Source organism: Macrosteles quadrilineatus, unplaced genomic scaffold (assembly GCF_028750875.1).
Source record: "Macrosteles quadrilineatus isolate MER2022 unplaced genomic scaffold, UCM_ALF_1.0 Scaffold_4__1_contigs__length_99947679, whole genome shotgun sequence".
NCBI classification, from domain to species: Eukaryota; Metazoa; Arthropoda; class Insecta; order Hemiptera; family Cicadellidae; genus Macrosteles; species Macrosteles quadrilineatus.
This window is the reverse complement of record NW_026542597.1, coordinates 14,401,468-14,417,736: the sequence shown is the minus strand read 5'-3', so window position 1 is coordinate 14,417,736 and position 16,269 is coordinate 14,401,468. Positions and strand designations below refer to the sequence as shown.

Genomic DNA, 16,269 nt, shown 5'->3' with positions numbered 1-16,269 from the left:
GCATTATGATTGCTAATAACCGTTACATTAACAAAACCTTTCATGTAAAAAGTGAAATTTTAAAACTAACCAAAATCATTGACAGGCACAAAATCATATTTACACAAAATCGTTATATTTTCAAAAATAATAAGCAAATTTAAAGAAAATCCAATAGACACTGCATACACTTTTTCAAAGCACTTGCCAATTTAAGTTATTTATGGCCTAAAAAATTGCCATTTGTGAAAAAAGTATATTCTGTTTTCCTTTATTTCTGTACGATGATCATTTTGACGTTTTCTTGTATTACTTTTATAGTTATGTATATTAATATTTCATCTTGCTGTTTCCTCAATACCATTCATGTATTCAATTGATTATTATAAGTAAATTAATAAAGCTGAGAATTTTAAATTAAATCCTTGGTCTTAACACTATGTCCTGTCCTTTAGACCAGGTAAACTTTATTGCCCATGTTAATACTGGGAAACCAGGCAGAAAAGGGAAGATACCTAAAAAAAGGTAGGAGAATTACAAGAGGGTGTTCTATATATTTTATAAGTGAGATAGAAATTGAGGATGGAGAGCAGAGAGAAGAAGAGGAAGATAGGAAATTATAGGACAGAACTTGTAAGTGGTAAATGAACATCAACTTCCTGGATTACATATGATTGCAAAGGACAACTTCAATAAAAACATTTTATTTCAAAATAGAAGTACACAGATAATTAACTACAACTAACTTTTTTACAGTTAAATAGTACAAGGTGCTCAGTCTTGTAAATGTATCAAACACAAACATAAAACAGAAAAAATGTTTTGTGTTTGCATGAAAACTATAAAATATCCATAATCTCTACTTGTTTCAACATTGAATATTGAGGATTGCTTCAGGTTTAACTAAAATACAAATCTTCTCATAAAATTTAAATTATAAAAAATAGTACACAATTCCGATATTTTACTTAAATCTTTGTCCATGCAAAAAAATAATACAACCCATATAAGTGCTCAACACTTTCATTCCACAGATTCTTAGAGTACACAAATTAAAACACTAAATAATTGTTATAGAGTAAAAACGTTTGTAAAGGGAAATTTAGGTACATCTGGCAGTGTTAGAATATTCAAGCATAAACAATTAAGTTCAGAATTAACTCTCCAAAAAGCAATTACTAACTGTACTAAAAAATACTACAAATGTACATTTGTATCCCTCAATATTAAAAAAATACTTGAAGAACTAAAAACCAGACTAAAATGTTTCTATAAAATACCATTAAAATTAACTTTTACTTTTTTAGAACCTGAAAACTAAGCACAACTAATCAAGGAAAGTCCTAAAAAAGGTTTCACAATTTTTGGATCCTCTTTCCACCATGCCATGAATTTTTACAACTATTTTTTATAAATACAATAAAAAAGGATGATTTACCAAGCTATAATTTTTGCTACTAGCTAAAATTTGTTCGATTATGATCTTACATTATATTTGAATTATTAAATGTAATCTCCTTGATAATAGTTTGGATGGGAAAATAAATTCAAAGTAGCATAACACTTAGAATAAAACATAATAAGGCTTTAAAGTAAAATCGGTTGGGTTTATAATCCTTAAATTTAGGGAAATTTCAGATAATATGTTATGTCTAAGGTCTTTTCTATTTCATGGAACCAGCAATCTTAGTAGGGTTTTTGCTGATCTTAAATCAAGTTTGATGTTACATATAGCTAAAAGAGTACACATTATTGTATAAATTTCTGTTTTTATGATAGTTCATTAATTTTATGATATTGTCTATTACTACAAACCTTGCTTGACTCTCACTGACCTTAAATCTAACAAGGTCAGAATAACTTTTTTTAATTCGTTTGGATCCAGCCATGGAAATAGTGTTGATTTAATGTATTATTATTTTTAAGTGATTTTGAATTCCTTCAAATCCCATTGGAGGTTTAGACAACAAAGATAAACCATTAAGTTTGCATGCATCTATGACCAAACTGTGTCTAGAAAATTCTTTGGGAAAAGCTTAGTAACTTGATTACATAACAAAATGTTCAACAAATTATGCGGTTTCTACAGATAGAACCACATAGAATCTCTGATTAGAGAAACCACAAAAGTAAACAGGAGATCCCAACAAAGCAAGGTCGGTTCATAAAATCGAAAAAAAAACAAGTTTCATAAGAAAAATTACAGTACACTGTTTATACAATTTGTTTTACAAACATTAAAAAAATATATTTACACAAAGTCAAAAATTGATCACAGTAGTCATTTTATGCTTCATTTAACAGCCTAAAAATTTACAATTAAACATAAAATAGTACATAATACAACGCAAACTTACATTACAAGAAGACTAGTTAAACTATTCTATTTCAATCATTTACAATTTTCTTCAGAAAAAAAATGAACAAAGTGTCACAGTTTGGATCAGTTTGAAAAAAGGTTGTTTAGTTACAATATTTTGTCTACAACATGTCTTAGGATATGACATATATCAACGCTTGTATACAATACCAGAATCACTAGAAAAAATGCTCTTCATTACCACCTGAAGTCATGAAAAACATGTCTTGGTTTTTTTACATTCAATAGATTATTTTTTCTTAGTGTTAATTTAAATGTTCACATGATTATACTTACAGACACAAATAAAAAATCAAGCTAAAACAAAGATACTATGGCTAACTTAAACTTGAAAAACATTTAATCCTAATAATATACATTCACTTTTACACTTTTGGACATTTAAACATTCGTAATAGATTTTTTAATTTTGGTAGTTACAAAAAATATACTTTTAATCAAAATGAGTGGTTGATGAATCACCTACACTACCTGAAAATTAAACCTCAATCTCTAAGTAGCGCTCTGGCTCTAGGTGTTAATTTCCTAACTCTTCCTCGGCTGCTAACACTGATAGCAGGTGTATTGTCACTATCTGAATTGTTAGAATCAGGTGTCAATTCACTGTCACTATTTCTTCTCACACTTTCCCGTTTTCGCAAATTTCTAGTTCTGGGGCCATTGTCACTGTCACGAGATCTTTTAGAACCACTGTTTCTCAGTCTGTTTGTGACTCTCTTACCCGAGCCCCACTCAGTAGATTCCGAAGATCTGCGTCGTTTTCGTCCCCGGCAGTTAAACTTACTTGAGGGAGGGGGGGAGTAGGCTTCATCTTCGTTTACACTATCATCGACCACTACTTCATCTGAGTTTTCACTTTCACTTGAATTTTCAAAATAAGTAGCAGAGCCATTCGCCACTCTTTGACTAGTTCTTCGTGTTTTCTTGTGAAAATCTTCATCACTTTCATCCGAGCTGTGTTCCGCTAGATTCTTCTTTGTTGTCTGTCGCAGCGGATACTTTCCTTTCACTTTGGTCCGAGAAGTTCTTGTTCTGAGGGAACCCGACCTATTTTGGTAATTACTATTTACACAATTCTCTTTTGAGTTTTCACTGTCTGTTTCTTTTGATAATCTTCTCTTGGGATAGAGCACTTTCACTGTCTTCCTCGTAGGTTTCTCCTCTTCCACTTCCTCTTCATCTGGTTTGAAACCATCACTTTCATTATCTGAACTTTCTTCACTCTCGCTGTCTTCATCCTCCACTTCACCGCCTTCTTCTTCATCTTCCACATTTTCATCGTCACTACCAACTGCACTGTTAGCGGTGGTGTTTTCGGTTCCTTCCTCATTCTCCGACTCAGAGTCTTGAATTTTCCTACTGTTGTTTGGTCGTTTACTGTTATGATTTAATATCTCATCTTCTTCATCATCTTCACTTGAATCATTGTTTTTCTCCACATGAATCATCTTGGCACGTTTCACCACTATGCTGTCCACAGTTTTGCTCGTAGAAGGCATGCTCGGGTTGAATGCGTTACTCAGGTTCACGATTACATTGTTTGTTACTCTCATCCTCAGGTCATTTTCCCTTTTATTAGAGCCATTTAATTTGGGTTGACGAGACATCACTTTCCGCTTTCTTGTAAACCCGTTGACAGCTAAAAAGAAAGATATTTGTGTAAATAAAAAAAACATAGATATAATGACATTTTATCAGGAAATATGAACTGTTTTACGTGTAAAAAATGAGAAAATAATAACTCATGTTCAAATGTAAAATGCTAAATTAAATTCTGATGATATCCAGAACTCGTGATATACACCTGAAAAATGCCGGACTCGATCTCTGGACTATTGTGTGTGTGACTTACTGTATATGACAAGTCATGGATGTCACCGTGAGTGAAGCCCACAAAAATGTTTACAAATGTAGAAGATTATATTGATCTTACTAAACTTGTAAAGTTACCTGTGCCTCCTGCTTTGGGATGGTAATCCACATCACTGTCATTGTTGCTTTCTTCATTATCACTGTTCTCCCTCAATCTTGAAGGCCTCTTGAGAACTAAAAAAAAATGGTAAAATGTTAAACTACCGGTATCTATAGTTTTACACTGAAATAGAACTGCACAACCTTGCATATAACCATTACAGATTAAACACATATTGTCCTGTATATGGTTTTAAGTGCTATTGCTATTATATAGGCCTATTCATTCAAAAATAACATATCAATGATATTTAATCCTTCATATGATGATAGGGGTTCATATTGTAGAGAGATAGTAGTTGGCAATGTTATGTAGGTAGGCTAGAAGTACTGCATTGAGTAGGTCAGTTAGGATGTGTTACTGTAGGGACAGAAGAGTTCTATACGATGCCAAAACACATAAGTGTAGGATAACAGTTAAATGAATGAGTTGATAGCTAGTTACTGACTGAAATCAGGTGTTTCTAGGCCCGCACCATTTAAAGCCCCAATTCCCAGTGAAGCAGCACCAAAAGCAGAAAGATCAAGCACAATTGGATCCAGTTTCTAAATGTCAAAAAGCTAATGATATTTTATCGAACCAGATACCTTCTGCCTAGAAGGTGAACGCTATATCTACTCTGCTACCTAGCTTTTTAGCCAGATCTAAGGTAATAATATGATAAAGATTCCTAAACTGGGGATTTGAGGGTTGTATGCAAAGGCATACAAACATTTACACAATTACCACATTAATTACAAACATTTCCAATACTAATGATTCATTTCTTTAAATCTCACCTGATTTGAATCTAGATGATGGGCCTTTTCTTGGACCTGAAACAAAAACAAATGTGAAGGTACATTGTGAATGCGTTGGTGTTTAAGACCCAGCAGGAGCAGGTGTTTTCTTTTTCAAAGCGTCTTTAACTAACTTGCTTCTGCCTACCGCACAGTTTCTGAGCCTGCAGCCTCCTTTCCACAAAAAAAATTTAACCCTCCGAGTGTTATGTGTCGTAAAAGCGACTCATAACACATCCGCTGTAGTGTTATGTGTCGCTTTTGCGACTCACAAACACTGTTTATGGCGACGGCTCTAGGACTGACTGAATCGGATTGAACTGGATCGAGTTAGGTATCGTTTTTTTCAGCAGATTCAGAGCTCTCTCCTGATGTCTGTTTCTTTTCATTTCCGAAAATATTGTAGCAGACAGCTGACGTGCGTATTTGTAAACAGCTTGGTTAACCTCGCACTGATGACTGATGTGTTTTATCACGTTTATCATTGTTTTAGTATTAAAAAACAAAAGTAGTGATATACGTGGTGCATTATAAGAAGATTTAAGTGATTTTGAAGGGCTGGTTGATGATCCTGAAGAAGTAGGTAGTGATATTGATGTAAATTATCAGCCAGATTCCTAGCTATGGTTAGGCTATGCATTCTTAGCTAAACGCTATGTACCGAAATCTGTTTTTTTGCCCATAACTTATTTATTTGCAAACCTACTTCCTTATATTATTATATTTTTGGAATTCTCATAAAATTCTGAACAAAGTGGCTATTTTAAAATATTTGTAGGCCTATAAATTATAACAATTTATTGAGCGCAAACATTATTTATTTCATTTATTTTATAATTTTTGAGAAATGTTACCCCCACAAAAATTGTTGAGCATTTTTTTTTTGTAATGTTTTATAGCCTATGTTACATTGAAGCCCATAATTTTCCAAACAAAATGATATATAAAACAGTATACTTTACATTGTTTTTTTAGTTTCTAAGATACATTTTAATAAAACCCTGTGATTGCGCAATAAATGGGCGAACATTAAGACCAAAACTAGAGACACTTGGAGGGTTAAGGCTTAGGTTTAGGACAATAATATGACAATTTGAAAGCTTACACAGTTAATCCAAGAAAGTTATAAATGCAGTAGAGTGGCTCTGTCTCATTGAGACTTACATTTGAGATTAAATATTTACCTTTTGTACTCGGAGGTTCGTACTCGCTCACTGAACCGTTGCCATCATCAGACATCAACAGTTTTCTTCTTCTTTGGCTTTTCTTCCCACCTTGAAACAGAAAAAAACTTAATTTTTACTACAAACTTGGGTTTTTATGGTCTAGCTTAAGTTATAATTTTGTATCTGAGACGCAGTGAGGCCCTGAAGATCAAGTTTCTAGGGTTAGTGTTAGTGACCATAAAAGTCTTAGTTGCTAATTTCATTTTTTTCAGTACATGTAAACTTAAGTTTATTTTATTGAAGAAGGTTATAAATTCCAAACAAGAATGTTAAAAGTTAAAAGAATAAATCCAAACCTTAAACCAGTCATTGATAAATATTTTGATGAAATATTAAGCCTACTCTATAAGTGGAGCCAACATTTATAAGTTTTAAATTCCATTCAAATATGTTTCAGACAAGTTTAGGGTTAATGCTAACAATCCAAAGCTTACTAGATTAACCTAAGATAAAGTAATCTTTTCATTCAGTATTCGTTAACTTCTGAAAGTTGAATTAATTAAATACATAATATATACATTACTAAAAAAAACTTTTTATTAAATAGGAAAACTATATATTTATCAGATCTTTTGTACAGTTGTGACTCGTAAGTAGGAATATTGTTGGGTATAAACATGTATTCCTTAAGTACCTCTTTTGTTTAAGTTGTTCCAGGTGTTTAATATTCTGTTCATATTTGTCTCAGCGAGTGCTGACAATCTCACAGCCATTGTGTATACCTGCAACAGTATAAAACACGACTTAACAGGATGATATGAGTCGTACTCTTACATCAATATAAATAAATAAATTCAAAACAAATAACAAAAGATAAAAATATTGCCCGATGGGTAAATGTTATTTTATGACACAGATAAGTAAGGTTGGTATTTTGGGGCGGAAATATACTTATGATGAGCAAGGAAGAGCGCAAGCACTGTGCGGAAATTCCTATCGCACAGGGCACAGGGCCTTCCTTCACCGCGAGTGTTGTAGTACATGAGGGCAAGGGGACCGTGGAGGGACTTTGCCCTAGAGACCAGCACTAGTGCTTCTGTACCATGGACTGTATCCTCTATTTATTACTTCTCTGTGATTATGATTACAAACAAATGCATTCCTGCTTATAAAGCCAAACTGAAAATACACCACTTGCTGTAAACTATAATTAATATAGCTATACATAAAATATTCCAATACCAAAAACTAAGGGGAAAATAAAATTTTCATCACAGCACACCTACTGCTCATTCCACTGTGTTCTATTTGAATTAAAATTGTCTTTCTTTCCCATATGTCTACTTCACTATTCAAAACTCAATGCTAAAACTTCAACGACTGTTTACCCTTGATCGTTTGTCCGTGGTTTTCTTGGCATTGGCAAATATCCGACGCAGGTCATCACAAAAGTCCTCAGGGCTCTCGTAGTTATCTCCACGTAGCTCCTCCCTCATAGTACCAAGGTCCATGGGGGTATCCACTGTGCGATAGTAGTCAGGGTGTTCCAGCCTGTCTAGAGGCTCCCTGTAATTACAAGAAGTGCTCATTCGGAAAATCCATCCCTCTTGAACGATGATAATACAAAACTAACTGAGCTGTTTAAAAACAGATAATTCTTAAACATATGCAGGTGAAGTATGTGCAAACGTGAAGTAAAGAGCCATAAAAGCAAAATAAATGGAAAATAAGGGCTAAAGATCCCAGTATGTTTTAGTTCTAGAACACAAGAAACATAATAGCAAATCCATGCTCATTTCATATGTCAAAATCAAATTTCTCTTGTAAATGAAATCCAGTTCCGAATCTACGCTATTTAGATTCTACAGCCAAACAACACACACCTGAATGGTTCTGAGTCCCTACAGGCCCACAGCATCTCCAAGAACTCTCTGCACTCCCGCTTCCAGTCGAAGGGACCAGTCTGGCGCGAGGCCTCTCGTCGGGAAGCTCTCATCGCCCGCATGGACCTGGCGGCCGCTGCCTTCATCCTGTGTCGGCTGGTGGACGGGCCAGGCTCACCAACCTCCTCGGAGTCACTGGACCTGTAGCTCTCTAACAGTTGGCGGTAGAGTGACGACACGTCCACTGTGCAGGTCTCCCTGTAGGTAGATAACGGTTACTAGTTGAACATTTAGGTTTTATTTAGTTTATGATACAAAGATGCCTAGCTGTACCCTAGCTGAGTATTCTTAATAGCTATTGTAAAATAACACGCACAAAATTGAAATATTTCTTTCTTTATTGCTGAATATTTTGACCATCCCAAAGGGAAGATTACAATTGTGTAGTATGCAGTAGTGCCAAGCCTCTAATCTCACTGTAAATAAGTATGATATGCATAGAAGAGTTTTTATATTAGCTAATTGACTAGTCACAGTCCTAAAGTCTGACCTAGGAAGGGGAATCATCCTTAAGTTTAACGGTTGTGGGGTTCCAGGATTTCTAAAACCACAAAGGGAGGTCCCATCTCCTTTATAGTCGATTCACACATATCAGTTCCGTCCCAGTCCAGCCACAGTTCAGTCTCAGCTGCATCCACAATTTCTCAGTCAACTGTCCGTCAGGTGGTTTCAGTCAGTCTTCTGTCACTGTATTTACAGGGATGTTACAGTCAAGAATTTGTAATTAAAACACAATATTATTTCAAATTTTCATTGTATCTTGTTGATTGTTACAAACAATACTTAAAATATAAACATAATAGTTTAAATAACAAAAACACTATTTTCTAACCTCAAACTCGTTCGTCAGGTGCCCGAACAATCCAAAAATACCGGTGGGAAGAAATCTGAAATTGACTGACGGACCTGTGCCGGATGGGTGTGAATAGCACAATATAAAATCTATTGAAGAATATCTTAGTTGACTGTGACGTGAAGGATATGACTGAGCTGTGACTTGTCGTAACTGATGTGTGTGAATCTACCTTTAGTTGGGAGATGAGATATTACAGTCTGATGGTAAGGCTGTAGTAGTTGTAGCTACTCAGTTTGAGGTTTTAAGAATCACAAAACCTTGCTAATAGTATACCACTTCTTACTACAAATTTAACTATTGAAAGTCTCTCAAACGGATAATATGTAGCACTTGGTTGCGTACTTGACAATCTTGAGGCAGAGGTCGGTGACAATGCGAGCCTGTTTGACGATGTGGCTGTGGGCCTCGTTGAACTTCTCCGTGTTGGTGGCGAGGTAGCGAATGTCAAATTGTGCTGCCGCAATCCTACGGTAGAACCTGTGCTCAAACCTTGCCTGTAACACACAACAACAAAGTTTATATTAGTCAAACAAAATACATAAAAGAACATCTTTAAAATTACATCAAAAGTTTTGCCAACCTATTTAATCTTATACACCGCTAATTCAGCATTAATCCAAGAGTTTTGTTTACACTGATAAAGTCTTTGGTAAGTTCATCAGAGAGCCTGGGCAATGGACTGAGGTACAATAATACTACATTAAATAATAATGCTCTTTTGACTCTTTAATAACTTTAACTTCAGTTTAATTTAATTTCATTTAAGTTCTTACAATCTTTATTTTAACAATATTTTTTACCAACCATGAAAAACGTCTATTTTCAAAACCCGCTGAAAATGCAGAAACATTATTTTGCCACTATAGTCACCAACAAAACAGTGTTTGCGAGGTGTGAGCAGACTTGCAAATTGCATCCAAAGAGAAAACGAGTTTACCACTTGAATAATTAATTCCAAACTAATTCATTTCTAATTGAAAATTAGAAACCAAGATGCATCTAAGTTAACTGTTGGCAGTTCATTTCGTCCAATTGATTTTGTTAGAATGCACATTGGAATGCAAGTTTCAAACACATTAGTTCAGGAAATTGAGTACATCCGCTTGACATCTGAATACAAACCACATACATTTAACACAAAAAAGACAAAAAAATAAAATTGGCCTATCATAAAATACAACACCAGTATTCGAGCAGGAATACACTCATAAATACCAGCAATTTAGCATTTCCTTGAGAGGACGAACGTATTTATTTATTTCTACATTGCTTAAGTTGTGTTTTAAATGTACGTGTTACTAAACAAACCATCAACGAAGCTATTCAAGACTATTTCATTTTTGGGGCTACAGAATTTTTGTAACAGAAAGGTTAATTACCTTGATAGTGGACAGGTCGATGGGGTACTCAACCACAGTGGCGTAGGACGGATAACGGTTGAGGTCGACGGGAGCGATGAAAGGCTCGGCAACAGACAGCTCCATCACCTGGTCCAATCCCATGAGGATCCTCTCACAAGCAGCGTCTCTGTCACCCAGCGGCCACTCGTCCGGCCTCGGGCGATACAAGATGGCCGCTATCTCACTCGACGACACTGGAATTGATCCCCCCACTTCTACAGGCTCCGCTATTGTCCCACAACCACACATTGTAACACAAACAAAACAGACCAACAGAAGAGAAACAAATCATAAACTGAAAGTGTTTAAAATGAGCAGCATTGCTGATGAGGACTGGTCAAGATGGTTGAGGTAAACTATGCCATTTTACCTTTTACTTCAATAGCTTTGTATTTTATTACAAAACATAAAACATTTCTTTAACGGTAGGTTTATACTCTTGATATAGTAGGCATAATTAAACAGTTTATTTTATTTTATTTAGTTAAATGTTGAATTTGTTTAAAAAAACCAAAACATCACTTGTTAACTATAGTACAAGGTATACCTTTCTTAAATCTTTTATGTTTAGCTCTTTATTTATAGTTGTTATATCTTTAAAGTTTATTTATTTACAAATATATACAAAGAACGGTGGGTAAGAATATTTAGTTGGTGATTAGTGTACATTTTAGAAAACTTTAGTTTTTCAACCCTACAGTAGTTGCTAAAGTTGTGTTATGGAGGTGAGTAAAAAGTAACAATTTGTTTAACTAATACGATTTGTAAAATACATGCTAGATACATACTTGAAATAAGAGTTTGTATCAACTTCTTGCTTTTTTACTAACTGTTTGTGAATTATTTTTATTATTTTTTAGGCATAATCAAAAAAAGTTAACTTTGCTCATTAGAAACCAAGTAAAGAAATATGAAACCCAAACCAACCTAAAACTTAACCAAGTAAATCCCAACAAAACTTCCCTAAAAACAGAGCTACAAACAAAACATCTGGCATTTAGAACCAATTATGGTCAAAATTATATTAATGTGTTAATGCCCAATTAATATTCCCCTACACTTGATGATATCAACAAATGATAATATCTTACTTGACAAATTAAATTTCTAATATTCCATCCCAATACACATTTATACATATAAATACAAACACACATTTAAATTTAGGATTGAAGTGAAAAGAAGAAGTAAAACTATTCTAAGCTATAGGAGAAGAAAGCTTGTCCAGTGACAACAATGGCCAAATTAAGTAAGTGTAGTAGTTTATCCTCAATTCAAACTTTTAAATTTTTATTAGTGATGGTCGAATCCGGATATCGAACTACCGGATCCGCCGGATCTGAGCTAGAACCGACACCCTATCAGATCCACAAAAAATCAGATCTTGGGCTGGATCCGGTTTTAAAGGATCCGATTTTTTTATACTATTAACACAAAACGGGTGAGTATTCGAGATTTCAAGTTCGAGTAGAGTACGGCCTTGAAACTCGAGCTTATCTTTGAACTCCGCCAGTTTGGTTAAAAATTGTAAAAATCAATATTTGTTAAAATGTAACTTGTTTGTTTACATAAAATTATGGATAATTTGTATTACTGTAGATTCTACAGTAATACAAATATAGAAAAAAGCAAGAGGTAGTTGTCCTAACCTATTTTTATAGCTGTCATGACAGAATAGGTCAACTCAAAGCAGTCGCCGGCGACTGACTGGCAATGGTATACAGTACTGACTTGACACAGAATAGATCGGTAGTGATTTTGTTTTAAAGTAGGCCTACTGTTTCACAATAGAAAATTCCACTACTGAACTGTTACGTAAGCAATAAATTTATGTTTATAAAAGTCAGAATAGAAACACTATAAAGGCAAAACAATGGAAGGGAGGGAGGGGTTGTGCAATGACCTCAAAATGAGCGGAATAGCAACATTGAGTTGGTGGTTGGGGGGGGGGGAAGGGAAGGGTGAGACCTTTGAGCTATATTTAGACTAGACTTTCACCACTTCCCATATGGCTGGGTACGGGGATTACAATAGCAGGTTTTTTTCCTTGCCTGGTTTGACTGTTGTCTTTTTGTGTAGGAGATTTGAATAATCAAAAATATAATTTGAATTGACCACAATTATTTAGCATTGATAATACAATTTGCAAGGGACCAGGAGGGAATAGACCAAATCACTAAAATTAATAGAATAACACACAAAGTAAACAAGAAATGAAATACAGAACACGATGATTTAACACTGTCACTCGATTTTGTTGTCCAGAAGGGTCGGTGAACTAATCAATAAATAGCCAAAACCAGTTTCCTCCCCCTCTTGCAGTCTCACCACCACCCCTCCCCCCCTAAGCCAGGAGGCCCAACACTTTGTCCTTGAAACACCCTAGCCTCTGAAACCTTATTGTCTCGCCCACTACATTTGCACACGTGATCACTTTTTGTTTCTTCCTTATCTTTCATCCGTCCCAAAATGAAATTCCTGAAATAGTTTGTTGGTATAATCTCCCCTCCCACACAAGGCGCAGTGCTCAGTGCGCACTGTAGGTTGTCACTGCAACCGTGTGTCGTCATAGCGACCAGCCAATCACGCACTCGCACTGCGTTGTAGATTACGATACGAATAGCTGTGTTAGAAAGACAACGCGATAGGTGGTAGTTTGTCTCTTTCCTATCTCCTCAAAATTACGATTGATAATCAGATAATCATTGCGCAACGTAGAATTGTGATAACTTTGTTTTCAATAACGACAAATATTAAGTGTTTTTATATGGACACAGTTACAGTAGTCTTTGACATTGCCTAGCCATATGAATTATTTTATTTTAAAAAACCCGCCCTTGAAAAAAAAAACGTATCTGTATTTGGATTTTTTCAAGATCCGGATCCGGTACAGACATTTCTTGGATCCGCCCATCACTAATTTTTATATATGTTTTTGCCCCTAATTTAAACTTTTTTTAATTTTAAATTTTGAAAGTTTTGAATTTTGAAAATTTGAAAAAAATTAAAAAATTTGAAATAATTTTAGGTTTTTTATTTTGAAAATTTTAAGTTTTGAAAGTTTGAAATTTTGAAAATTTGAAAATTTTTTGATATTTTAAATTTTGAAATTTTTCAAAAAATTTTTATCTTGTAAATTTAAACAAAAATTAAATTAAAAAAAAAAAATTATCTCGTCTGAAAAATATCCCGTTAGTATTTCAATCCCGCCCGAAGCTTTGAGATGATTTAGAGTGATTTTAATTTCTTATTCTTACAAACCTTTAAAACTGAAGGACACTCCCTTATTTTGAAATTATTTTAACAAACGAGAGGATGATAAACCACACAATCATTTGACCCCTAGAATTTGAATTTGTTCATACATTTCAAAAACTTGTATTTATAAATTGAAATAACCAACTATAAATTGTATTGAATTCACATTAAAGTGTGTATCAATCTAACATCCATTTAAACTCAATGATCTATTTCCAGAAATTAAAAATTGAGAGTCTACTAACTGTAAAAGTCTCAATATCTACAATCATTATAAATACGATAACCATACCTGTTGGTTCTACAGGCTCCATGTCCCAAGGGCTCATAAACTCACTTTCCCCGTTGTCCCAGATGATCCGATATTTTAAAAAATCAGACGATTCGTTGACAAACCTTCGTCCGTCTATCCTCCCCCACCACCAGTGATCATCAATCATGCTTCTAAAACGATCTCCTGAAATAGTAAAAAATGGTAAGTTGTGATTGTGCTGTAAACAGAAAAGACATCTGATATCTTCATTGAGAAATTGTTATTTCGGGGTTTGCAATACTACTTGGACCTAAAGCTTGGAAATTAGCGATGCACAAAATACACTAGAATATTATAAGATTACTTAATTGTCTGTTTAAAGAAGAATTTATTAAGAGAAGAATCTTTTATTCATGAATGACAAAGGCAACATTTAAAAGGAGGTTACATGGATAAACCCCCCAACCATACCACCAACCACAACAGCAACAATTTCCGACTGAGTCACCAACTCATTGATACAATACGGTCTTGCCAACATGAACTAACTGTGATGTATCCCAACTCAGACAGCTATCTTAAGTAGCAATGGTTTGCAAAATCAAAGATTCTCAAACCCTAAACCTGACATCACTTTTTTCACCAAAAAAATCACATAGCTTTAGAATAAGCATCAAATTATTTATTTGCAGTTACTTGGATTGTTACCAACCTTTTGGATTGGTACTACTACATGCTCCATCACTATTATCTCTCAGTAATTGATCAAATGGTGGATGACCACGAAATATTATAAATAATTTTTATTTTTAGCCTCTTTGTCTCAAATAAATGTCAACCATACAATATATTTCCACAGATAAAATATCTTTCTTGTCTATCCTCTAATTCTTATATCAAATCAATTTTTTTAACATCAACCTAAGAAATAAACATCATTTACCAATTTCCCATCTGCGGTCCAGCGCAGTGTCGTAGGTTTGCCGTAGCACAAAGAAGTCAATGACGTCGGGTATATCGTGGTACTTGATGTGGAAGTATTCACCGGTCAGTTGTCCGTTGGGTTTCATGACTCCGAGCCTCAAGCAGCACAAGTGAGGAGGTCGTACTTCGTATCTTATTCCTACCACCTTCACTAGCTCAGGCTCCTGAAAATCAGTCAAGCATTGATTATCACACGGTAGATTTAAGGTGTGATGCATTAGTCTGTAAACAAAGTACGCAGACATTCCAGGGAATAAATTTTAGTACAAAAGAGCATCAGCTGGACTTTGCAATAATGGCACTAATTTAATATCTATATATAAGAAATAAAGGCAAAATGTGCTTTATAATGTCTATGTTTTAATTTAGACATTTCTCAAACTCAACACCTTTCCAATTCACATTACATTAAGTTTATGGGACTGCACTGTTAAAATTTATGTGGATATGGATACCTGAGTCTATTCTAACAGCTTTCAGTAGAAAAGAAAGTTGTTGTATGGTGTATTCGTTTGTGAACGAATCAGCATCTGTAATGTTTCTTGGAGGCACTGTATTGATTTTTCTGGACAAACCATTGAGAAATGTTCCTGAGGGTGGACCAGCTGAAGCCCCAATGTGGTGGGACTAGGTCTGAAGGGGTAAGAGGAAGTTGGAGCTTAATAATGAGGATGCTGCGAACCAAAACCTACTAGAAAGGCTATGTTGATGAGACCAAGTACCGCACCTTTAGTAGTGTGTTTCTCCAATATTTTAGAGTCTGGGGAGCAAGCTGCGCGGGACTTTGGTCCCTGAGGTAACGGGTTCAAAACCCACCAAATCACCAATAGATTTTATTTAAGTGATAATGCCGCAACCCCTAAGTCTAGCATGTAATGTGAAAAACACTCCAGGCTCGTGCCTTGCGTTCTAGGACAAACAATTTATATTTTAGGGAGAAATTACCTTGATGTTGATTTTCCCCCAGGGGTGCAGCTGAGCAGGGGTAGGCTGGTATATCTTGCGATGCAGCACGGCGTCCAGATACAACTGGTAGCCTTCCTTGAAGAACATCACCTCATCTCCCATCTGAGGGTAGTACGGGAACTTCTTGGGGATGACTGCTGACAACCACTCCGACGGTCGGTAACCTTCTGGCACCTCCTGTAAACATGCACCAATTAAATGTTTGCCTAAATGAACTTTTCTCAAAAAGCTTTTTACTGTACAGGGTTAGGTGAGTGCCTTTAAACGTTCTGAAAAGGACACACCATTTGGTTCTCTAGTTTCTGCCTACCAGCAACAGGGTTGTTCAGGTAG

General features: G+C 35.0%; 1 protein-coding gene across 1 annotated transcript in view; it reads right to left on the bottom strand.

The window, feature by feature from the left end:
- Positions 1-874: 874 nt before the first annotated feature.
- Positions 875-16,269, bottom strand: part of LOC128991788 (bromodomain and WD repeat-containing protein 3-like) — a 60,465-nt gene continuing 45,070 nt past the window's right edge. The window contains exons 20-31 of the mRNA XM_054414975.1: positions 15,916-16,113; positions 14,930-15,134; positions 14,026-14,190; positions 10,455-10,702; positions 9,418-9,569; positions 8,160-8,417; positions 7,665-7,842; positions 6,971-7,058; positions 6,295-6,384; positions 5,111-5,146; positions 4,310-4,405; positions 875-3,998 (exon numbers count right to left, since the gene is read on the bottom strand). Coding sequence (XP_054270950.1) covers positions 2,845-3,998; positions 4,310-4,405; positions 5,111-5,146; positions 6,295-6,384; positions 6,971-7,058; positions 7,665-7,842; positions 8,160-8,417; positions 9,418-9,569; positions 10,455-10,702; positions 14,026-14,190; positions 14,930-15,134; positions 15,916-16,113 — 2,868 coding nt within the window. The 3' untranslated portion in view covers positions 875-2,844. The remainder of the gene's footprint in view (positions 3,999-4,309; positions 4,406-5,110; positions 5,147-6,294; positions 6,385-6,970; positions 7,059-7,664; positions 7,843-8,159; positions 8,418-9,417; positions 9,570-10,454; positions 10,703-14,025; positions 14,191-14,929; positions 15,135-15,915; positions 16,114-16,269) is intronic.